The 25,482-nt window shown below is 44.7% G+C and overlaps 1 protein-coding gene across 2 annotated transcripts; it reads left to right on the top strand.

Annotated features, from left to right (window-relative positions):
* The first annotated feature begins 7,841 nt into the window (after positions 1-7,841).
* LOC128333857 (small serum protein 5-like) lies at positions 7,842-25,097 on the top strand. 2 transcript variants are annotated; one of them, XM_053269891.1, is made up of 4 exons: positions 7,842-7,927; positions 11,129-11,222; positions 13,827-13,956; positions 17,852-18,773. In XM_053269891.1, the coding sequence occupies exons 1-4, from the start codon at positions 7,925-7,927 to the stop codon at positions 17,982-17,984; spliced, it is 360 nt and encodes a 119-aa protein (XP_053125866.1). In that variant the 5' UTR covers positions 7,842-7,924; the 3' UTR covers positions 17,985-18,773. The 2 variants fall into 2 exon arrangements, 1 of the variants encoding a protein (XP_053125866.1); XR_008311091.1 differs by lacking the exons at positions 11,129-11,222; positions 13,827-13,956; positions 17,852-18,773 and adding an exon at positions 24,857-25,097 and having other exon boundaries at positions 7,852-7,927.
* Positions 25,098-25,482: the final 385 nt, after the last annotated feature.

Here is a 25,482-nt window from a genome sequence, read left to right as displayed (position 1 = left end):
TTTCTGTGGGTTATCACCCCATCTTTATCTCAACCCCCAAACAATTAGGATAATATTGCAGTCATTTTTGCACAGAGCAAAAGGTTAGGGTTAGGGTTAAGGCAACATTGAACAGATTGTTGCATTCTCTAGGACATTCCTGCCAATTTCATTTCCACTCCTCTGACAATATCAATTAAATTTTATCATGGTTGTATTTTTACAGCTTTTAAAACATCATTGCAATTTTGGCCATTGCACTCTCAATGGTCAGGATGAGGAAAGCATGAGAACACCCTAAAAGCTGCCAGTCCTGCAATGCTATCGCCTCCTTTCCATTTTTAGGGATGTAGACCTTATCAAAGATCTCAAGGAGCATTTATCCCCCCAGATGGTACCAACCATGCCCGTTGGCTCATGTGTTACAAGGAAAGAGATCTGAGAATTTTCACAAGGATCTTGAACAACTTTCAATAAGGTGAGTAAAATTGCTCAGTGGGTTTCCCCGCATTCCTCTATTTATTTTGAGCTTAACGATTGCTTTTGAGCTCTTGCAGATCAGCTCAACTGTCACTCCTGGAGGTGGGGCATTCATTCACACCCATGAAGAAATGATCTTTCTTTACTTGTTCAGGTTAACAAAGATAGCATGGCAAAAGGAAGGCATGAAATGAGATTCCCTGAGATAAGATCACTCAGGGCATTTTCCGGAACATCTCGAACTCTTGTTTCAAAATAAACAGGGTTTTGATTCAATTGCAATTGTGTCAGGTTGGTTCATGGACTATCAATAACCAAGGAACTGGAAAGTAACTCAAAAGAACATAGGAAGCTGCCTTACACTCAGAACATTGGTCCACCTCGCTCAGTATGGTCTACTCCAGTGTTTCGTATTATATTACTTATGGTCCACCAAGGTATTACATGTGGTCCATGGGAGAAAAAAGATAATTCAATAATAATATAATCCCACCGATAGGCCTACTGCAGGTAAATGTACTGTGACGAGGCAATATGTTTGTGAGCGAGCAGAACAGATTAGAAATAGCTGCTTTTTAAAATACCCTTTGAGATTGCCACCCATAGGCAACTAAGATTTGCCTCTGGGCGGCGGGGGGGATTAAATCTTTTTTTTAAAAAAACTTTAAAAAGCTGCTGCAGGGACAGTGGCCAGAGCTCCTGGTAGACACCCACCTCCCGAATCCTGTCGGGCCAGGCGCAGTTGTTGCTGTGTGTGGGCGGTGGAGACGGCAGCGAGAGACCTCCTCACATGGGCCCTCCTTCCTCCCAAATGGCAGAGGTTGGGTTGATTTCAGCCCAACCTCTGTCATTTGGGAGTAAGGTGGGCCCATGTGAGGAGGTCTCTTGCCGCTGTCTCTGCCGCCATCTAGGCAGGCAGCACCCTGAGCTGGGCCCGCCCGACATGATTTGGGAGCTCTCACTGCCACACAGTGGCAATTTTAAAAGTTAAAAAAAAAGTTTTGAAAAAGATTTTAACTTGTCGCCCCTCCAGGATTTGCCGCCTCAGGCAATTGTCTCCGTTGCCTCTGCGGTAATCTGCCTTTGGCTATGTTAGGAATGTTTAAAATGACGTGCTTGCAGGGTGGTCTGCACAAGCTTTTGATGAGGGTATAGTGGTCCACATAAAAGAAAAGGTTGGGAATTGCTGATCTGCACTGACTGGCAGTGGCTTTCCAAACTTTCAGATAGGGGTCTTCCCCAGCCCTACCTGGAGATGCTTCCAGGGATTGAAGCTGGGACCTTCTGCATCCAAAGCAGATGCTCTTCCACTGACCTATGGCCCCACCCCCATAAGAATATCTTACAGCAGACAGTGCTCACATGTAGTGACCCATCCAAATGCAAACCAGGATAGACCCTGTTTAGCAAATGGGACAATACATGCTTGCTACCTTCTCCATCAGAGAGCTAATGAAATCAGGTTAGTGGGGGCTGTTCCACTGTGCTGCCCCCAAACCTTTGTCAGGTTTGGAATATTTGGAACAGAAGGATGAAGTGTCGTTCCTTTGCTATTGTTAATGCCTCTGCACTTTATACTTGAATGGGGCAGAGGTGGGTCAAACCCATGCGCCTGCTCCATATCTAGTTGGCCCTGGGTACAAGTTCTGAGCTCTCCGCTGCCTGCTGCCTCTGGAACCAGCTTGCAGACAAGCATTTTTCTCTCCTCTTACCTTGTTTGTAGAATTCTCACAATGGGCAGTTGGGTGCATGCACATCTCCCAAACTAGGGGCTTTCTCCTGCTCTTAGGTCCATAGTGAGAAGAGCCCTACTCTCTGGAGAATGTAAGCTTTTAGAGAAGCTGTAAAAAGGACAGAAATGTGTCAGGGGTGTGCATTTGTCTCAGCAAGCTGCTGAGGGGCATTAGTTCCTTCATAGAGCAAGATTCTGCTTTTGTTCCAATTAGCGAAGCATACTGATAAGAGAGAGGTAAGATCCTGTGAAGGTTGCCTATGTACCACCTAGTGGATGAATGCAAAGTGTGCATCTCAAAGGCATCAGCTGGAAGGCAATGAGCAGGGAAGAGGGCAATAGCTGAGCTAAAGAGACAATACTCACTTATATTAATTCATAATGTTTGCAAATGAATTTTGCTCATTAGTGGCCTTTAATGAATCGGCAGGGGAGAGCACAAGTGGCACTGAGAGAGGTCAGTCAGCTAAAAGGGATGTCTCTGAACTCAAGCGTTTTCATGCATGAGGCTGAAAGCAGCTCATGCTTCACAAGCTGACCAGCATGTGAATGTCAAAAGCTTCCTTGGCCAGAAGAAGACTAGAGAGGTGCCCGAAACAAATTTAAAATTCGTTTTGAATTCAAACCGAATTCTGAAAATTCATTTTGAATTCAAACCGAATTCTGAAAATTTGTTTTGAATTCAAATCAGATTTGAATTCAGTCTGAAAATTCAATTTGAATTCAAATCTAATTGGCACCCTTTTTAACCAATCAGGGGGCCTGAATGGTTTTTAAAAGTTGCCAAATTGCTCTCTAATTGAATTAGAATTGAATCTCAAGAATTTGTTTCGAATTTGAATCGAATAGAATCAAAGGGGTGATTCAATTCAAATCACTCAAATCACCCGGATCGAGTCAAATCGATTCAAATTCGGATTGATTTGCACATTCCTAAAGAAGACTTTATTTTTAAAGGAGTCACAGACAATATGCACTTCAACTCCTCCTATTTAGCAGGGCAGCCCTGTTCACCAGATCTTGTCCATGATCAATCACTGTCCCTGTGCTGACACCGGGCTGTTGTTTTTTGCCTTTGCGGGAGATTTTTGTTAGAGATGTGACTCCATCGGCATCTGCTCCTAACACCAATAATTCCTATTGTATACTAGGGACACTAGAAATTTAGGACTGGCCTCCTTGTTCTCTTTTACTCTTCTGTCTCTGTTCTGATTGGTAGACTGATACTCTTAGGTAGACTTAGGTAGTCTACTCTTAGGTAGACTGATACTCTTCTTCTAGTGTTCTTTCTAGCCTGATTCAGACATTATCCTGTACAAGTGTACAGATATCTGTACACTTGTACGTGCGTTTGTGTGAATTTAAAAAGTGAACTTTTACTACCTGTGTTCATTTTAAAAGTGAACTTGGATACAGGCCCTTCAAACTGTGCATTGTACAGATAGGAAGTGTACTTCTGTACATGCATTCAGCCTAAGGTGTGAATGATTGTACCTGTGTGTACTGTACACTTATCGTACAACTGCTGAACATATCATGTGAATAGGCCTCTACATCCTTCTTCTTCCTTCCACCACGAGTTAGCGAGTATAGGGTACAGGCTTGTGATCTAAGTTTGTGACTGTTGAAATAAAACTTTATTTGTTTTTGATCTTAAACAGTTGTCTCCAGATCTCTGCCCTGAGCTCTGTTCTCACCATAATCAGTTTCTCTGCTAAGTAAGTGGTTGATTCAAATTCTCCCCTACAATTTTGGAGATGGCACCTTAAAAGTGTGAAATGCTAGATTATTTTCTGGGTCAACCAACTCTTCTCCCAGGTTAAATTTCTGGGTGGACATATCTTGTCTCTCACACACATCTGTGTAGATTCATGTGCGTGATGAACTCAAAGAGCAACCTGCTGGTGAGTGTGAGCAGATCAGAAAGCCATTCTAATTTTCCTGCTCTCTTATTTTGAACCAGACACCTTATAGCTTTTGAAAAACAGAGCAGGACAAGCCACTGCAGGGGAAATGGATAGAGCAGACAGAGTGGAGTTCTCAGGAATGAGGGCCTGGAGGCTCAGCTGAATTGCAGTGGGTAAGGCGAGCATTACAAATTCATGCAGATTCATTGTGTCAAAAAGGACGTCATTCTGCACAAACATTGTGACACTCTCATATCCGCATTGTGCATGAATATCCAGTCTTCTGGCATGATAAAAACTAGGGCTTCTCTTTATTTATTTAAAATGTTTCTGTCACACACACCCCTCCAGCTTCTGCTGGTCTGAGTCCGCAATAAGAGATTGATTGATTGATTGATTGACCCCTCCAGCACACTGCTTCTCGGGGCAACTTATGATAACACAGCGGCCATATACTCATGTGACACAAAACAGGAGGTAAAGGGGCCTCCTGTTTCAATTTCTGAACATCCAGATGTGGGCAACTTCAGTTACAATTAAATTTTGACCCGTAGTTTCCCTCTCTAGACTCCAGTTTGTACCTTTTAGTTTGTAGTGAGGTTCACCGCCTGGACCTCCTGTTTATCGTTGTCAGCGTTGTGTCCGAATTCCACTCAGTCTGCTTGTTCTGCAACTGGAGTTGAGGGAGGAAGCTCCTCCCTTGCTCCAGCTGCTATTGGCTGCTGGGGCTGTCCTTCATGCAACCAATTCTTCTCCTCTTGACAGTCTCACTGACTGCAGAAAGGGAGGTCTCCGGGACATCCGAATTCAGATGGGAGAGTAGGGTGGGGGAGGGGAGAGCAGAACCGTGGGTCCATTGGATCTGCGGTTCCACGTTATGTGTGAATGCGGCCAATATAAAGCAATAAACCAATGAACCAATATAAAACAATGAAAGGCCATAAAAACACAATGTAACAAAACACACTAAAAGACAGTAACAGAGAAATAGCAACGAGACAAGAAAAAACAGGAGTCAGGACTAAAAAAACTAATTTAAAACAGAAGCCAGTCAGTTTTATTTTTTTAAAGCTTCTTTTAAAAAGAAAGGTTTTGAGGTTCTTTTAAGAAAGAATGCATAACAAAGAAGTTAATTAATTACACACAGAGAGAGAGAGTGCGAGAGTGCAGAATCAGATGCACAGCTAGATAAGGGTGCGCTCATGCTCACCCTTCTCCGTGTTGGCCCCTCACACACCAGCCACACCCCCTTGTGTGTGACATCATAGGCAGGGGGCATGGCCAGCACCCAGAAAGGCCGGTAGAGCCCTCTGGAGCTCATTTCCCAGCCAGCTTTGGTGTCTCACTCTCCTTTGCCTCACCCCACCCCATGTTAGCACCAGGCACATGGGTTGGTCATTCACTGGGTTGGGGAGCTGGGTGAATGACCAGCCCTCAACCTGGCGGTGGGCTGAGGTGAGGGACAGCAAGCCAGCTCAGATGGGTGAAAAGAGTGGGAAGAAGCTGGGTCATTTCCTGTGCCCCCTGCCCCACCCCTATTTAATTATCACATGTATATACCACCCCATGTACAATTTCTGGGCACTTTAGAAATTACAACACAATTAAAACCTTAAATCATATAAAACAAATTACAATAACCATCAATAAAACTTAAAAACATTATAAACTGAAAGCCTGATAAAAATAGGTGTGTTTTCAAGAGTCTCTTAAAAACAGCCAGAGATGGGGAGGCTCTGATTTCATTCAGGAGCATGTTCCAGAGCCCTGAGCAACCCTAGACAAGGTCCGGTTTTGGGTCACCACCCAATGAACCAGTGGTAACAGCAACTGGACCTCCCTGATGATCTTAATAGATGGTGGGGTTCATGAAGAACCTAGTTGCTCAAGGTAGGTTTTGATGAAAACAAGAGGTGAAATCAAAATAATCATCTCTGCCTTAAAAGCAAAATAAAACTAGACAGGTGAATAAACATCCAGTGTGGATCCTTCCATTTTGAAGTAATGGAGTCCCCCAACCTGGGTGTTCAGTTGCATTCCAACAACAACTGGGGACACAGGTTGGGGTCCACTGTGGCAGACCAATTCAGCTGGACCCTTTCAAGAACACGGAAGACTCTTGCTGGCTTTCAGCTTCCCATTGACATTAAGAGGTTAGCGTCTTCATGTATTTACCAACACACCTCAACCCAGAAACGATTGAATTTCACTGAAGAATGAAGTGATATTTTGTGTCATTGCTGAGGAATCTGGACTAGCTCCAGATGAAGTTGGAGAAACATTAACTCATCAGTCAACATCTCGGTGTTTCTGGTATTGTTGCCTTGACTCTGATTCTTTCTCTTTTATTATAACTGTGGAATTATTATTTTTTTAAACATTATGTTAGGTGCAGCTGGCATCCTGCGACAAGGAAGCTTTTCTCTGAGAAATGTGGTCAGCATGTTTGCTTCTGACTTGGCTGGTATTTGCTTTCTCCATAGATTCTTGTGGTAAGAGGCTAACTTTTACAGCCTTCAGAAGTAGCCAATAAAGACACACCTCAGTTAGAACAGGGCTGTAAATCTCCTGAGGCACATGATGGAGTCTGTATCCAGCAAGGGATACAGAACTGGCTAGCCCAGGGGTGGGCAAACTTGGCCCTCCCACTGTTCTTGAACTACAACTCCCATCAGCCCACTACTCCATGACCCTTTCTTCAACAAACGTCTCCCTGTGGTCTTCAGCCTCCGTGTGACTGAAATGGAACCTGTGTCTAAGAGCACATGATACAGCCACCTGGCTGGAGCTCAGCAGGTCTTGGTGGGGTCAGTGCCTGGATGGTAGACCCATGTAGGCCACCCTTGGGGATGGGGCCTGAGCTCAGTGGTGGAGCATCTGCTTAGCATGCAGGATGTCCCAGGTTTGCTTCCTGGCAGCACCTCCAGGTAGTGCTGGGAGAAACTCCTTTCTGAAGGAACGTGGAAAGAAAGTCGGAAATGGACTGCAGATAGCAGAGCCCAGCAGCCGAGCAGGAGGGAAGGAGGAAGGAGCTCACCCCTGCTGCCCGCACAGTGGGCTTATAGATTAAAAAGGGGGCACACTGTGACTCTCCCGTCCTCCCCCCCCCTCCGTGCAGCTAGCCGCCGCCACAACCACCGTGCCCCATCCCGTCACCAGTGATCTTTAGGGGGAAAAAGGGGACCTTCCCCTTCGCCCGGTTGCCCCGCTCCCTGCAGGTACTGCCACTAGGGATGTGCATTTCATTTCGGATGAAAATATAATATAATATAAGAAAAAATATAATATAAGACACTGTACACATATTCAGGTTCCATATCAGTCACACGGAGGCTGAAGACCACAGGGAGACGTTTGTTGAAGAAAGGGTCATGGAGTAGTGGGCTGATGGGAGTTGTAGTTCAAGAACAGCGGGAGGGCCAAGTTTGCCCACCCCTGGACTAGCCAGTTCTGTATCCCTTGCTGGATACAGACTCCATCATGTGCCTCAGGAGATTTACAGCCCTGTTCTAACTGAGGTGTGTCTTTATTGGCTACTTCTGAAGGCTGTAAAAGTTAGCCTCTTACTACAAGAATCTATGGAGAAAGCAAATACCAGCTAAGTCAGAAACAAATATTTTTTTTTCATAGAAGTGTTGATTTTGTTTCTGGCGGGCGTTCAGCCACATCGGGAGGCGTTCCTTTTGGTTTCACCTCCCCCTTTCCACATTTTGTATAAATTTGGGGAGAGTCAATTCCCTGCCGACGTTGCCAGAGAACACCTCTTTAGCTGCTTGAGCCAGTTCTTGCTGCAAAGAGTTTGCATCCTTCACAGCAAAACTCCAGGATGGTAAGAACACAACTTTTGGGCTCCATTTGCAGACAACCATCTCTTTGGTCTGGATTTGACTAAAAATATGGGCAAGGCTGCAGCTATCCAGCAGATTAATATAGGTCCTGTGGGGTTTGGAATTATGTGGGTAAGCTACTTCAAATGTTCCCTGTCCTCTTTGAAACCTGCTCCAGCCCGATTCAGACATTATACTGTACAGATGTCTGTACATTAATATGTGTGTGTTTTGTGAATGACTGTACCTGTGGTCGTTTAAAAAGTGAACCTGGATACAGATCCTTCAGATCCATGGTACAGATAGGGAGTGTACTTCTGCATCTGTATCCAATGCAACATGTGAATGACTGTGCCTGTGTACAGATCTGTACCTGTCTACACTGTACACTCATTGAACATCACCTGTGAAAGGGCCTCCTATAACTCATAAGAACAGCCCAAGGCCCATCTAGTCCAGCATCCTGCTTCACACAGTGGCCCATCAGATGCCTCTGGGGAGCCCACAGGCAAGAGGTGAGGGCACGCCCTCTCTCCTGCTGTTGCTCCCCTGCAACTGGTATTGAGAGGCATCGTTTCTCTGAGGCTGGAAGTGGTCTATAGCCATCCAACTAGTAGCCATTGATAGACCTCTCCTCCATGAACCAAACCCCATTTATCCAAACCCCTCGTAAAGCCATCCAAACTAGTAGCCAACACCACATCTTGTGGCAGAGAATTCCACAAGTTGATTATGCGTTGTGTGAAAAAGTACTTAAGTTTGTTGGTCCTAAATTTCCTGCCAATCAATTTCATGGGATGACCCCAGGTTCTAGCGTGATGTGTGAGAGAGAAGAATTTCACTCTATCCGCTTTCTCCACACCATGCATGAGGGCATAAGCAGGTTAATTCGTTGACTGATGACGTCCACACCCCATTGAGACCACGTTTGAATGCAGCTTTTAAAATTTGGAACTTCTATTACAACATTGAACTTTGCCCATTTCATCCAGCAGCCCTATTTTTGCCTTGCTCAGTCATACCTCCTTTGGTAATCTCTGACTGTCATTGCACATGCTATTATCTATGCATTTTGTATTATGAGATAGCTGTTTTTGTATTATGTATCAGGAGATGGCGTGAGTATTATTGTATATATTATTATTCTTGTTGAATTGTTTAGCTTGCATTAATGATTTATTGTTCCTTAGTGTTATTAATTATTCAATTATTGGTTCATTATTTGTTAATATACATTTTCATTGTTTGGCTGCTTTATATTATCTGTGTATTTGTTTGCTGTAGTCACTGTGGGATTTCTCACCCCCCCTTTTTTGAAGGACAACCCCGGCATCCAATTGCAGCTGGAGGGAGGGAGGAGCTTCCTCCCTCAACTTCGGTTTCAGCAGAGTGGGACTGCAGTGCAGCATTTGCACATAACACTGGCACTGCCAAACTTCGGATAGTGGTGGCAAAATGCATGTTACAGACCAGGCCTGATTTATATACTAAATATGCTCATTGGCTAGTATACAAAATAGGTCTGGCTCCTAAATAGTGTCACCAACGTGACCAAGTTCTTTTATATTAGTGACCATGTGTGATCTGGACGCAAGGAAGAAAGGAGATCAAACCACTCAAAGATTCAATGGGCTTTATTGAGTATAAAAAGAATAACAACATAATCTAGCAAAGCAGAAAGCAGAACCCTCTATCAATATTAGCAACAGTATTTAAACAGAACATCCTAACCAGTACCAATATTCACCCGTGTGCCTAACTAACATATGTGTGTGCAATTAAATCTTCCTAGAGCCTAATACAATTGAGATACAGGCGGAAAGGGGGGGGTTGAGAGAGGCTGAGGGCTGGCATGGTTTGGGGAGATTAGTAGAGGAAAAAGAAGTGGGGGGGAGAGAAGGAGGGGGAAAGGATGGAGGGACCCAAGGCTTGTAAAGGAGCAGCATATTTACCCAGGACCAGAGACTTGAGTGGAGATCTTTTCAGCTGAGGTCTTTGGCGGAGACAGGAGTTGTTGCAGTACTCAGATCAGGCAGCTTGGGCAGCAAAACTCAGGCATTGCTGTGAGCAAATCTTGTTGTAGGCTCAAGATAGCTTGTAGGAGGCAGTTCCTGTTCATGGACAGAGTTCCTGCTTTGCCCTGCGGCGTAGCAGCAAAACTCTGGGATCCTCGTGAGCGGCTTTTGCTGTAGGCAAAAGATTGCTAAACTCTCTGTCTAAAAGCCTCATTCTTATACTCTTTGATCTCTCATAGATCTCATCTTTTCCTTGGTGTCCAAAAAGGTGACAACTTGCTGCTACCCTCTGAACAAAGTCTTAATTATTCAGGATATTGGCCAGTCCAGAGAGAGATCTCTGAATCTCATCTTCTGTAAACTCTGTGCTGAGAAGGCGGGGGGGGGGGGGGAATCTGCATCTTAGAGCTGCAAATTGCATCTTCCCCCAAAAGGTGTTTATATTCAGAGGAGTTAGTAAGAGAATTGATCTTATTTGGTGTGAGACAGCCATTACATTATTTCTTGTATATCTCTATCTAGTGTTTTTCTTGTAATTGAAAGAACATATATGTGTCAGACGTCCAATGCATTTGTAGCATCAGTGAGGTGAGATTAAAGTCTACAGACGGATCTCTGTATGCATTTGGCTATGTTGAACTTCCATGGAGAACAATCCAGTTAATCACTGACAAGGATTTAACACTGACTTCTTGTAACAGGAAAGGGGGGGGGAATCAGCCCCCTGGCTCCTTCCACAGACACTTGGTAGTCAGTTGCATTTTTGCATATGAGTGTCATTCAGCATTCAGGCCTGGCTTTTGTGTTTCTTGCATATCCATTTTAACAACACAATGCTGGATCACCTCCTCCCTTCACAGAGCAGGGAAATCTAGTATGCCAATTCACCTTAAGTTCAGGTACCATTTCATTTCTTAATATAAAATGAAATCAGACACAGGCCTATATTTCACATACTTCTGGCGTCCATAACATGCACTACAAACTGAAAACGAATCGGAATTTCGGGAGAGAAACCTTGGGTCGCTTTTGGGTCCAAACTGCAGTTGCACATATTCAGACATACAAAAATTTCAGCCTGAGGCCCCATCAACTCTGGTTTTGCATAACATGAGGATGGGGCCAGTGGGACATTCTGAATGGACTCTAAAGTTTGGCCGATGTGTTTTCTTTGTCTATCTATTTCAGAAAGTTCTGCTGAACCTGACAGTCTTGTGCATCACCTGGGCCTTGTGCCATGGATTCTGCTTTTACTCCTCACTCAGAGCAGAGTTTAAAAATGGTAATTTCTATCAAACCACCTATTAGTTTGGATGGCGAATCAGTTCATGCTTAGAAAATGCTAGGAAAAAAAATATTCTGGTAGACTGGCATTGCAAATATAACCATTGTGTTTTTTTGTTTTTTATTTTCCTCTTCTTTTTTTCATTTTTATTCATTTAACTTTTTTCATTTAATGCTTATTTGTATTGTTCCCCCCCTTTTACAAACAAGTAAACACTGTTCCCTACTTGCAACAAGATGCTTCTAGCCTGAGCTCCGATATGCAGCTGCCCCCTTGAGGAAGCCATTTTTACACCTATTCCCTGTAACATGATTAATGGTGGAGCTCCAGGCAAGTTCTTCTTGTTTAAAATAAGATACAGTAGGCTGGTTCAATCAGGGTAGGAGGTGACGTACCCAGATTTGCATGATTATCAGAACCCATGCAAATCCCTCCAGCCCAGGCTGCTCAAGGCAGGAGAGGAGAGCTGGGCTTGTGGTAGCAAGCATGACTTGTCCCCTTAGCTAAGCAGGGTCTGCCCTGGTTGCATATGAATGGGAGACTTGATGTGTGAGCCCTGCAAGATATTCCCCTCGGGATGAAGCTGCTCTGGGAAGAGCAGAAGGTTTCAAGTTCCCTCCCTGGCTTCTCCAAAATAGGGCTGAGAGAGATTCCTGCCTGCAACCTTGGAGAAGCCGCTGCCAGTCTGTGAAGACATTACTGAGCTAGATAGACCAATGGTCTGACTCAATATATGGCAGCTTCCTATGTTCCTATGTACCCAGCTTTCATACCTAGCTTTTTAATGAAGGTAGGAGGAGAGGAGCTCTCTCCGACCTTGACTCTCATTATGAGAACCTTCATGCCTCTTCTGCCCAGTCCCTGGGACCTAGCATGCACTCCTCTGCATGGAAACCATAGAGAGCTGTGGCTACAGGGGCTTTGCCGTCTTGCAAAGCACGCTCTATGGTTCTGAGTTGGGAGCAGCTTTGGCAGGTCTGGGTCTGCCTCTTGTTCCTTTGTGTTGAATGAAAGGCAGTCAGTGTTCCAGTCTGCTGACAGTGCACTGCAAAGCATGCTGGGAAGGCATGCAGGGCTTTGGAGGACTTTCCATGGAGAGCCGGGGCTTGCAGCTGCTGATTTCCACAACAGACTCAGCGGCTACCTTGCTAGTCTGTTTTCTGGGTTGGTGGACCCAAAAGGAGATTCTGCTCATGTGCTGCAAATAAGGTGGAAAATCTCTTGCCCTCCAACCCACCTCCAAATGTTCATGTGAACAGCCTTAGTGACTGACATGCTCAATAACAATGTGTCTGAAGAAGCGTCACCACGGCAAAGAAGTTCCTGAGCACTACTTGTCTGTTGCACAAGGCAGTGGTCATTTTCACAGTCATTCCCCAGAAGTGCTCAGCATCACCCAGAAATAACACCCCTTACGGCATCATGATTCTCAGGGACATATTTCCAAGAGGTGCACATCTCACCTACTTTGTGTGATGGATAGATACAGCAGTGCTCAGGAAGCTCTCCATAGCAGGGATACTTCTTTCTCTCATGTGGTCTCACAGTTAGTGGGGATGTCAGGGAGTGTTTATTTTAGGTCAGGCGTTCCCAACCTGTGGTCCTCCAGATGCTGCTGGACTACAGCTCCCAGAAGTTGTAGTTGAGCAACATCTGGAGGACCACGGTTGGGAACCCCTGTTTTAGGTAAAAACAAGACTCAGAAATGAATGGCAATAAATGTGGATTCAAAAAAATGTTGAATGGCGTTTGCTGCCATTTGTTTGATTCACGCTGCGTGGCATTCATTTTGGAACAAATGGAAATGGATCAAAATCAGACCTACTTTCTTTTTCCCCCTTAAAAAAATATTTTAATGATTTTATCTATGGTATAAACAGAAAAAAACATAAGAAAAAATAGAAAGGAAAAAGGGAAGGATAAAAAGAGGTAGGGAGAAAAGAAAGAAAGAAATAAAATAAAAAGAAGACCAAATCAAACAAAACAATTACAATGATTCTCATTACAATCTGTATTCCTCTGCCTGAGTTCTTTCCACCACCACTCTTCCCCTTCTCCACTCTGAAAGATAAATAGCCACAAGTCTAAGAAAACTAACAGTAAGAGCAGTAACAAAATTAATGCACCCATTGTCTACACAAAACAATCAACATCAAATTTCTCTACAAAGAAAAACCACATCTTGGATAAGGAACCAAACTCTGTGATATATTATATTGAATAAATGGCAGACCTACTTTCATCTTACATAGAAACACAGGAAGCTGCCTTCTACCCAGTCAGATTCTTGGTCCATCTAGCTCAGTATTGTCTACACAGACTGGCAGCAGCTTCTCCAAGGTTGCAGGCCAGAGTCTCTCTCGGCCCCTATGTTGGAGATGCTGCCAGGGAGGGAACTTGGAACCTTCTGTATGCAAGCTTTGAAGTATTGCATGCAAGAATGGAAATCTTCATTTCCATTCATTCTGAAAATGAATGCACATGGCAATATAGAGATACTACCAATTTCTAAAATTAATATTTTTCTTTATGTGTCATGGCTTTCACAGGGGAATTCTGGGTATTGTAATTGGGGGAGATTAAACTGATTTTCCTCCCCAGGTAAATTTGTGGCTGCAACTGAGTGTACTGATCCTTACGATAAAACCAAGCATCCATTTGGATCTACGTGGAATACAGAGCATTGCATGAAATGCGACTGTTCTACAGATAATATCTCCTGCTGCTCCAGGTAGGCAAAAAGCTCGGCTTGGCATTGTGGAAGTGTCTCGCGCAAAGTGAGAGCAACGTCTCTCCTTGCATGGAAGGCAAAGCGAATGATAATGGAAAGGGAAGTCTCTACAGGAAGGCGGAGGCTTCTGTGCCTCCATTAGGAGGCTAGCATTTGAACAACCCTGGTGCTAGACCTTGTATATCTACCTATGCAGTTCTTGTCTGGTCAGATGCCCCCTTGCACACACCCCCGACTTAGCCTGACAGAGTTCAACAGGCCTTGCTCTGGCCTCAGAGTGAGATGGGGAGGGGATTGGGCTTCACCCTCTGTTACAGACCAGGCCTGATTTATATACTAAATATGCTCATTAGCTAGTATACAAAATAGGTCTGGACCAAGTTCTTTTATATTAGTGACCATGTGTGATCTGGACGCAAGGAAGAAAGGAGATCAAACCACTCAAAGATTCAATGGGCTTTATTGAGTGTAAAAGACTAACAACATAATCTAGCAAAGCATGAAGCAGAACACTCTATCAATATGACTAACAGTATTTTAAACAGAACATCCTGTTCATCACCAATATTCCCCAGTGTTCCTAACTAACATTTGTGTGTGCAATTAAATCTTCCTAGAGACTAATACAATTCAGATACAGGCAGAAAAAGGGGGGGGGGGAGGAAGGCTTAGGGCTGGCATGTTTTGGGGAGATTAGTAGAGGAAAAGTGGGGGGGGGAGAAGGGAGCAGGGGAAGGGGAAGGGATGAGGGGGTTCCAGGCTTGTAGGAGCAGCATATTTACCCAGGACCAGAGACTTGAAAGCCTGAAGGAGCTTTCAGCTGAAGGAGTGAGGCACTTGGCGGAGACAGGAGCTGTGCGGTTGCTCAGATCACCATGGCTGGGGAGTCTTGACTTTCTCACTGCGCAGTAGAAGTCACAGACAGCCTCTGACCATGGGCAGAGTTCCTGCTTGTTGCCTGGTGGTTTGGCAGCAAACTCTGGGTGTGTGAGCAGATTGCCCTTAGGCACAGAACTGCTGCTGTGAGCAAACCTTGTTGTAGGCACAAGATAGCTAACTCTCTGTCCAATAGCCACTCTCTTATAGTGTATTTCTCTTTGATCTCTCATAGATCTATTCAAATCTCATCTTTTTCCTGGGTTCCCCAGAAGGGGTGACAAAGCTGTTACCTTTTGGACAATGTCTTAATTATTCAGGATATTGGCCAGTCCAGCGAGTTCTCCATCCCATCTTCTGTATACTGTGTGCTCAGAAGGGGGGGGGGGACATTTCCCACAGCATATCTGCATCTCGGATGCTGCAAATTGCATCTTCCCCCAATAGGTGTTAAAAGTCTCAGGAGTTAGTGAGAAAATTAGTTGTGAGACAGCAATTACATTATTTCTTGTGTACCTCTTATCTAGTGTGTAATTATATTAAGGTAACATGAAAAGGTGTTTGAGACGTTCAATACATTTGTAGCATCAGTGAGGTAAGATTCAAAGTCTACAGGCAGATCTCTGTTGAACCTCTATAGAGAGCAATTGAGATATCCCCCTTGGGCATAGCAGAGCCATTATTGACAACGATTCACAAAGGTTTCTTGCAACAGGAGAGCAGTCTGAGTCACATTTTTAGCATATGAGTAGCATTCAGCATTCAGGCCTGGCTTTTGTGTTTTCTTGAGCACCCATTTTTACAATACAATGCTAGATTGTTTCCTGCTCCAGAGAGCATTTGACCTGGGTGCCAGTTCACCTCGAGTCCAGGTATCATTTCATTTCTTAATATAACATGAAATCAGACAGGCCCATATTCTATATATGTATTAATATTTGGGGGTGCTCATAACACCTCTTGCTCCTCCATTACTCTGGCTACTTGTGGGTCCTTGGGTCGGCCCCTCTCCTGGGCCCCCCGGAAACTCCACCAGCCACCTCCTCATCCCTGACTGGCTCCTTATATAGCTCTTCATGGGCTACACACCTCCTGCCCCTCCGGGTTAAGCCTATGCCCTCCTATATTCCGATTAAGCCCTCAACCCATCCTCTGCTACCTGTGTCTTCTTCGTCCTCCCCATCTGGCCCCCACCCTGCAGGAGGTGCTCTGCTGATAGGAGAGAGCTGGTCTTGTGGTAGCAAGCATGACTTGTCCCCATAGCTAAGCAGGGTCCACCCTGGTTGCATTTGAATGGGAGACTTGATGTGTGAGCACTGTAAGAGATTCCCCTCAGGTGATGGAGCCGCTCTGGGAAGAGCGTCTAGGTTCCAAGTTCCCTCCCTGGCAGCATCTCCAAGAGAATGTAAAGAGAAGGAATAATTCCCAGTTACTTTGGTTAGGTGGCCTTGGGAGGAGAGAACAGGAGCCGGCTGGGGTGGTCGGTACTATCACCATGGAGAGGAGAGCTGGTCTTGTGGTATCAAGCATGACCTTAGCTAAGCAGGGTCTGCCCTGGTTGCATTTGAAAGGGAGACTTGATGTGTGAGCACTGCAAGATATTCCCTTCAGGGGATGGAGCCGCTCTGGGAAGAGCAGAAGGTTTAAAGTTTCAAAACGACAGTGCACGTACTCTTGTACTGTCAATATTATCAGGATATCTGACCTAAGCTTATTTCTTCAGACGTTATCTTATATCCAGGCTTTACTGATAGCTTTTATCAGTAAAGCCTGGATTTTCTTTTAGCAGTTCAGAACGAAGTTAAGTCTTACAATGTTGCTAAGTTTTGTCTTATTGCAAATAAAATTCGGTTAGAGCCCATCAAAATGGCAAATATCTTTGAGATCTATTTCTGCTTGGCGATAAATATAGAATCTGGTTTCTCTGCTAATATAGTTTATATTATGTTACTCCCTCTTCTAGTTTATAATTTATACTCCGTTTTACCTCCATAGTCTTAAATGTTAGTAGCTCTATCTATCACATGATGGAAATGTAGTTTGCAATTGCTGATTGTTTGAGTTGTTGTTTGTTTTCTGTTTATTGGTCAGAGACCGAAATAAAGACTGTGACTGAAAGTTTCAAGTTCCCTCCCTGGCAGCATCTCCAAGATAGGGCTGAGAGAGATTCCTGCTTGCAGCCTTGGAGAAACCGCTGCCAGTCTGGGTAGACAATACTGAGCTAGATAGACCAAGGGTCTGACTCAGTATATGGCAGCTTCCTACGTTCCTAAGTTACACCCCTGGAGATGGAAATGAGGTGATAGTATTGCAAGACTTCTAGCTTCCAGCGTCTTAGACTTCCCTTGTCCAGCAGCGGCCAGATTTGCTAGGGTGTTTTAAAAGCTTTTCAAAGTTTTAAAAACGAAAAATTACTAGAAAAATTTATTGATGGTGTCAGGGGAATGGAAATAAAAAATGGCAGGCATGTTCTCCAAAGATTACTCAAGAGTAACAAGAGTTCATTGTTACTCTGTCCCCAACCCTTTCCTCTTCTGAGGAATACTTCATTGCTGTGCAAAAACGACTACAATCTTATCCTAATCATTTGAGGGTAGGGATGAAGGGCTGATAACACACAGAAAACAGCAACTGCGATGATGCTATCGCATCTTTCCCATCTAGCAGGGTGGACATTGTTAAAAATCACAACGAGTGTTTGTCCCCTGAAATGGTACTGATGGCTGTAATTTGTGGGCCTGGCTCATGAACTAAAGCTCGGTCTTACTTTGTGTCTAGGCTGTTTTCAATGACGGGTATTCACTGAAGGCCATTGTGACTAGGGATGATGGGAGTTGTAGTCCAACAATATTTTGAGACCCAAGGTTGGGTTCTTTTGCTGTGGGCAGGGTAGAACTGTCATAAATAAGATGGAAAGATAACCGTTGCTAATCCCAGCTCCATGATCAGTTATGAGCTCCTTTAAAGTCCATTGCAAGTTAAGATGAACTTTGCCTAACGTCTGCTTCTTTCTTTCCAGATATGGTGGCATCGTGAATGTTCAAGGATGCAACACTGTTCGCGATCCAGATACATGTACATATAAGTTCTTTGACAGCAACAACCCCGAAAAGCCATGTTGGTACACAGGGAAGGAGCTACACATGAGCTAAGGGGTGCAATGAAGATAGGCCACCACTAAGGGGAGCTGTGCCCAATTTGATTCAAAAGGGATAATTTCAAAGGGATCAGTGGGAAACTATTATTTTAATAAAACCAGAATGGCTGGGCAGAAAGTTCTCAAAATTCATATGGAAGTAGCACATGATGGTAGCATTAAGCATGCATAGCTGCAAGGAGGTCGATCCACCCCTTAATTTTTAATGATTTTGGGGGGAGGAATCAAAAGGTTTTTCAAAAATTCATTTCAAACAGAAACAGGTGTACTGATCTCCTTGTAGGTATGTACATTTAAAGCTACTCTCACGTACTACCACCATATGAATTTTGAGTACTTTCTGCCCAGCCATTCTGGATTTATAACTTGTGGTGCAAAAATGGGCGTAGTACTCTTTTTATAGAAAGGCAAGGGGCACTTTCCTCCAAATTGAGGCTTGAATGATGCTGAGTGTGGGGGCTTCAGTTCCAGTAATTTTGGTTACTTTCTGCCTTGAAACAAAACAGTTGTGACCCTTTTAAACAATTTTAAAAACTTTTTTAAAAGAATCATTAAAAAATCAACGAGTGAGCCAATCCCCATGCCATCATCTTGCAGGAGAAACCATGGGAAATTCCAGAGCTTTCTGCCCAGCTATTCCGGAATTATTAAACTGCTTGAATTCCCATTGATCCCTATGGGGAAAATATCAGAGCTCATTATGTCCCTGTTTGGAACAGCATGTAAAAACCCATGCCATTCCTGGCATCTATGAGAACCGGAATAAATCAGTCGCTGCACAACATTTTGTGTTTCTTTTCTTTGGGGAGCATGGGAAACACAGTCTTTATTTTCTATGTGCGAAATGAAAATCAGGTTGCTGTCGACTGAGGAGCGATCAGCTTGATCTGCAGGCTTAACCACTCCTGTACTGGCTTGATCCATTAATATCAGAATATTTCAAAGGCTAAAGGGATTCACAAAATCAAAAACTGTGTTGTACCTAGGTTTGGGAGCTGTGTGTGCTCCCAGTTTTTGGTTGTGTGGAAGCAAGGTAGGAGGAAAACCTGGGTAGCTTTCCCTCCTACCTTGCTTCCACACAATCACTTCTGCCCAGGTTTTCCTACTACTACCTTGCTTCCACACAACCAAAAACTGGGAGCACAGGGTTGTGTGTTTTGTTTTGTTTTTGGCCTGAATACGAAACACCCCCATTTTGTTCTTTGTTCGAAATCAGCCAATCCGAAACACCTCAATTTTGTTCTTTGTTCGAAATTGCAAAATCCGAATCTGAAACGTTTTGGATTTTTAAAAATGACATCAGGGAAAAACTAGTGGGTGTGGGTGGTAGTGCCCAATGGGTGGAAACTACCATCCAAATTTCAAAGGAATTGGGCAGAGGGCTGATTTTTAAAGATGTAATGGAGTTTGTGCGTCTGTAAAGTTCTTCCCCATAGGGAATGATGGACCTTCATAATTCCTGCCCCATAACTGTACTTGGGGGGCACCAGGGTGGCCCAGAGCGAGTGGTGGTGTAGACCACATAGGGTGCCAACCACACCCATGGGTTGCTAACCCATGGAGTACTGGGTTCTGTTATTTCTGAGATGTTTTGAGTGTAGATTCAGATTCTCTGGTAGCATATGAGAGTGGATTCATGGTTTGTTGTTGAAAATCTCATATGCTACCAGAGAATCTACACTCAGAACACCTCAGAAACAACAGAACCCAGCACCCCATGGGTTAGCAACCCATGAGGGTGGTTGGCACCCTATGTGCACTACACCACCACTTGCTCCTGGCCACCCCAGAGCCCCCCAGGTGGAGTTATGTGTCTACTGAAACCTCCATTATTCCCTGGGGGGGGGTACTTTAAAGAAGCGTAAACTTCAACAATTCCCAAGAAACCAGCCCTTTGCCCTATTCCTTTGGAATAGGGCAAGTGGCAGGCACCCCTTGGGGCACTGCCACCCAACCCACAGTTTTCCCCCTCAGGCCCCCTTTCTGCCCCAAATCTGTCCCAAAGACATGTCAACTTCAGAAATTCTTTAAAAATCAGCCCTTTCCCCAATTCCTTTGGAATCTGGGTGGCAGCAGGCACCCCTTGGGGCACTACCACCTGAACCACTCTCCTGCCTCCAAATCCCCCTTTCTGCCCCGAATCCACTCCAAATAACACCAACATCACACATTAACAACAGCAGAGCTTTGGGAAAAATCAGGCAGATTTCCAAAGGTCATGCACATCCACATCCCCCCCCCCCGCCCAAAATGCAATTGATCTACACACAACAGTGTGAAACAACAACAATGAAATGCACACTGCCCCACTAGCCAATGAGGGTAAAATTTACCCTTAAATTTGCTTAAAAGGAATAAGGAGGCAATTGCCAGCAGATCAGCCCATGCTTTCGCTGGCCAATCTGCAGGCTGGAACGGCTGGAAATTCAAACAGCTGTCAAAACTGAAAATGGAGACTGAAGGAGAAAGACTTTTTGCGATTGCAAAACGGAGCTCCAAAACAGCCGAAACAACAAAACGTTTTGTATCCAAAAGAGGGACGTTTTGTTTTGGCTACAAAATTTTCTGTTTCGAGCATTGGGTGTTTTGTTTTGGCTACAAAACAAAACACGAAATGGCCTGTTTGGGGCACAAAACGTTTTGTATCCGAAATGAAACGCACATCCCTAGTGGCAGTACCTGCGGGGAGTGGGGCAACCGGGCGAAGGGGAAGGTCCCCTTTTGCCCCCTAAAGATCACTGGTGACGGGATGGGGCGTGGTGGTTGTGGCGGCGGCTAGCTGCAGGGAGGGGGGGCGAGGACGGGAGAGTCACAGTGTGCCCCCTTTTTAATCTATAAGCCCACTGTGCGGGCGGCAGGGGTGAGCTCCTTCCTCCTTCCCCCTTCCCTCCTGCTCGGCTGCTGGGCTCTGCTATCTGCAGTCCATTTCCGACTTTCCTTCCACGTTCCTTCAGAAAGGAGTTTCTCCCAGCACTACCTGGAGATGCTGCCAGGAAGCGAACCTGGGACGTCCTGCATGCTAAGCAGATGCTCCACCACTGAGCTCAGGCCCCATCCCCAAGGGTGCCCTACATGGGTCTCCCATCCAGGCACTGACCCCACCAAGACCTGCTGAGCTTCAGCCAGGTGGCTGTATCATGTGCTCTTAGACACAGCTTCCATTTCAGTCACACGGAGGCTGAAGACCACAGGGAGACGTTTGTTAAAGAAAGGGTCATGGAGTAGTGGCCTATGGGAGTTGTAGTTCAAGAACAGCGGGAGGGCCAAGTTTGCCCACCCCTGGGCTAGCCAGTTCTGTATCCCTTGCTGGATACAGACTCCATCATGTGCCTCAGGAGATTTACAGCCTTGTTCTAACTGAGCAGTGTCTTTATTGGCTACTTCTGAAGGCGGTACAAGTTAATCTCTTACCACAATAATCTATGGAGAAAGCAAATACCAGCTAAGTCAGAAGCAAATATTTCTCTTTCATAGAAGTGTTGATTTTGTTTCTGGCGGGCGTTCAGCCACAACATAGGGAGGCGTTCCTTTTGGTTTCACCTCCCCCTTTCCACATTTTGTATAAATTTGGGGAGAGTCAGTTCCCTGCCGACATTGCCAGAGAACACCTCTTTAGCTGCTTGAGCCAGTTCTTGCTGCAAAGAGTTTGCATCCTTCACAGCAAAACTCCAGAATGGTAAGAATACAACTTTTGGGCTCCATTTGCAGACAACCATCTCTTTGGTCTGGATTTGAGTAAAAATATGGGCAAGGCTGCAGCTATCCAGCAGATTAATATAGGTCTTGTGGGGTTTGGAATTATGTGGGTAAGCTACTTCAAATGTTCCCTGTCCTCTTTGAAACGTGCTCCAGCCCGATTCAGACATTATGCTGTACAAGTGTACAGATGTCTGTACGTTAGTATATGTGCTTGTTAGTTGCTTATTTACGGTCTTAGATCAAACGACATTAGTACGTGTGTTTGTGTGAATGACTGTACCTGTGGTCGTTTAAAAAGTGAACCTGGATACAGATCCTTCAGATCCATGGTACAGATAGGGAGTGTACAGTACTTCTGCATCTGTATCAATAGCAACATGTGAATGACTGTGCCTGTGTACAGATCTGTACCTGTCTACACTGTACACTCATTGAACATCACCTGTGAAAGGGCCTCCTATAACTCATAAGAACAGCTCTGCTGGATCAGGCCCAAGGCCCATCTAGTCCAGCATCCTGTTTCACACAGTGGCCCATCAGATGCCTCTGGGGAGCCCACAGGCAAGAGATGAAGGCATGCCCTCTCTCCTGCTGTTACTCCCCTGCAACTGGTATTCAGAGGCATCCTGATTCTGAGGCTGGAAGTGGTCTATAGCCCTCCAACTAGTAGCCATTGATAGACCTCTCCTCCATGAACCAAGCCCCATTCATCCAAACCCCTCGTAAAGCCATCCAAACTAGTAGCCAATACCACATCTTGTGGCAGAGAATTCCACAAGTTGATTATGCGTTGTCTGAAAAAGTATTTAAGTTTGTTGGTCCTAAATTTCCTGCCAATCAATTTCATGCGATGAACCCTGGTTCTAGTGTGATGTGAGAGGGAGAAGAATTTCACTCTATCCGCTTTCTCCACACCATGCATGATTTTATAGACCTCTATCATGTCTCCCCGCAGTCGTCTTTTTTCTTAACTAAAAAGCCCCAGATGTTGTAGACTTGCCTCATAAGGTGCTCCAGAGCTCTGATCATTTTGGTTGCCCTCTTCTGCACCTTTTCCAGTTCTACAATGTCCTTTTTTTAGATGTGGTGACCAGAATTAGACACAGTCCTCCAGGTGTGTCCGCACCATAGTTTTGTATAAGGGCCTTCTTGATCCATCCAACAGTTATGTGCAGAGCTCTTTAGGAATCTAGGAAGCTACCTTGTATCAAATCAGACCCTTGATCCATCTAGCTCAGTATTGTCTACCCAGACTGACTGTAGCTCTCCGAAGTTTCAGGCAAGAGTCTTTCCCAGCCCTACCTTTAGATGCCAGGGAGTGAGCCCGGAATGTTCTGCATTCAGAGCAGATGCTCTACCACTGAGCTATGACCCTACGACCTTATCCCCTAAGAATAACATCTTACCGCTGACCGTGCCCACATGTAATGACCCATCCAAATGCAAACCAAGGTGAACCCTGCTTAGTAGAGGGGACAAGTCCTGCTTGCTACCACAAGACTGGCTCTCAGCCCTTTAGAAACCCAGAGGTGGGATCATGCAAAGTAACTATATGCAAGGAAGCGAGTGGCACAAGCATTTCTGAGAATAAGAATTGAAAAGGGATTTTTGGTTTATAGCGCACACAGCATGGGCTCTGGCTCTTTCCTGGAAGTAATATCCGATTTGAAAATGCCCTTCATCGCAGCTCTACAGAGTTTGCATATATCATGTTTATCTGCGATACCTTGTCTGTGTTCAGATGTCTGCTCTCTCACACACACACATACACCTGTTGACAATACTCACACAAGGTATTCCCTGTCCGTTCTCATTGCAAACACACATGCATACTCCATTCATACACCTCTCTAGCCCGATTCAGACATTATGCTGTACGAGTGTACAGTTGTCTGAATGTGTGAATGACTGTACCTATGATCATTTTAAATGTGGACCTGGACACAGGGCCTTCCGATGCATGTTATGGATAGGAAGGAAGTGCATTCAGCATAACATGTGAGTGAATGTACTTGTGTAAGGATCTACACCTGTGAACACTGTGCACTCGTCGTACGAGTGTTGAACATAATGTGAGGAGGGGCCTCTTCTCTCAGACACAAAAACCTGCTGATACTATGCTAACAGGTGCCAACTGACTTCCCCATCCACCCCTAGGCTGTGTGTGCTGATAAGCATGTGTGGTTTTTTTTAAAGTTCTGAGCAGTTTGAATGTCCCAATATTGATGTCCCAATATGATATGTACCCTAGTTTTTGTCCAATGACCACTAAGGACTCATCTCCGTCAAATGAAGCTAGAACCTTTAGAGCCAACAGCCAATGAACTTTCAGTCCTAGCAAACGTGTTAAATCCAGTCTTTCACCTGTTTGTATCGCGTTTGTACAACTACCCAATGGTTTTTCTTGGCAAATCCACACAGCATGTGCTTTAATGTAGTGCCTTCTTTGTCTTTGGACACCCAAACACCCTGACCCAGCCAATTCTCTTTGATCTGGAAAATACATCACCCGATCTTTCTCTGGTAATGTGTTGGTCATGCTTTTCTGTGCATTTTACATTTTAAACATGAATTAAGGCAGGGTCTCTCAAATGATGTTGTGGGACTTCAACTCCCATAAGCCCCTGTGGCCAGCCATAGGAACATAGGAAGTTGCTGTCAGACCCTTGGTCTATCTAGCTCAGGATTGTCTACACAGACTGGCAGTTACTTCTCCAAGGTTTCAGGCAGGAATCTCTCTCAGCCCTGTCTTGGAGAAGCTCTCCTCTTCAGCCATTGTGGTTGGGTATTATGGGCGCCAAATTTGAGAACCCCCTATATTAAAGTGTTAAATGATCACAAGGCCACATTGGAGTCAACGCTTAAGACAATGGCCGCATTCACACATAACGCAGAACCGTGGGTCCAATGGACCTGCATTTCCACTCCCCACCCCACTCTCCTGTCCACATCTGCACATAACAGAGAGGAGACTCTCTCTTCAGCCAGGGAGATGGCAGAAAGGAGGGAGGACAGGCTGTGTGGGCTTGCTTCTTGACTGAAGGACAACCCCAAAACACAAACAAGGGCAATCAGTTTTCTCCATAAGGGCATGCAGTGGGCTTTATCTCTGATTTATGACATCTGATTTATGGAAACCATGCTCGACCAGTTCTCTGCAATTTGCAGGTTTGTCACTTGAAACCTTCACTCCTGTGTGGATGATATTGAGCATCTCTCAAATAAGCCAGCACCCCCCCTTTCTTTTGCCCTGTTCAGCTACATCTGTATATGTCCAGTTTGCATTCTCCTAAATCGCATAAGGGGGTTAATTCGTTGACTGATGACGTCCACACCCCATTGAGACCACTTTTGAATGCAGCTTTTAAAACTTGGAACTTCTATTACAACATTGAACTTTGCCCATTTCATCCAGCAGCCCTATTTTTGCCTTGCTCAGTCACACCTCCTTTGGAAATCTCTGACTGTCATTGCACATGCTATTATCTAAGCATTTTGTATTATGAGATGGCTATTTTTGTACTACGTATCATGAGATGGCGTGAGTATTATTGTATATATTATTATTCTTGTTGAATTGTTTAGCTTGCATTAATGATTTATTGTTCATTAGTGTTATTGATTATTCAATTATTGGTTCATTGTTTGTTAATATGCATTTTCATTGTTTGGCTGCTTTATATTATCTGTATATTTGTTTGCTGTAGTCACTGTGTGATTTCTCCCCCCCCCCTCTTTTTTGAAGGACAACCCCGGCATCCAATTGCAGCTGGAGGGAGGGTGGAGCTTCCTCC

The sequence above is a fragment of the Hemicordylus capensis genome, chromosome 8 (assembly GCF_027244095.1).
Source record: "Hemicordylus capensis ecotype Gifberg chromosome 8, rHemCap1.1.pri, whole genome shotgun sequence".
Lineage (NCBI taxonomy): Eukaryota > Metazoa > Chordata > Lepidosauria > Squamata > Cordylidae > Hemicordylus > Hemicordylus capensis.
The sequence above is the reverse complement of the archived record's forward strand: the minus strand, read 5'-3'. Positions and strand labels throughout refer to the sequence as shown.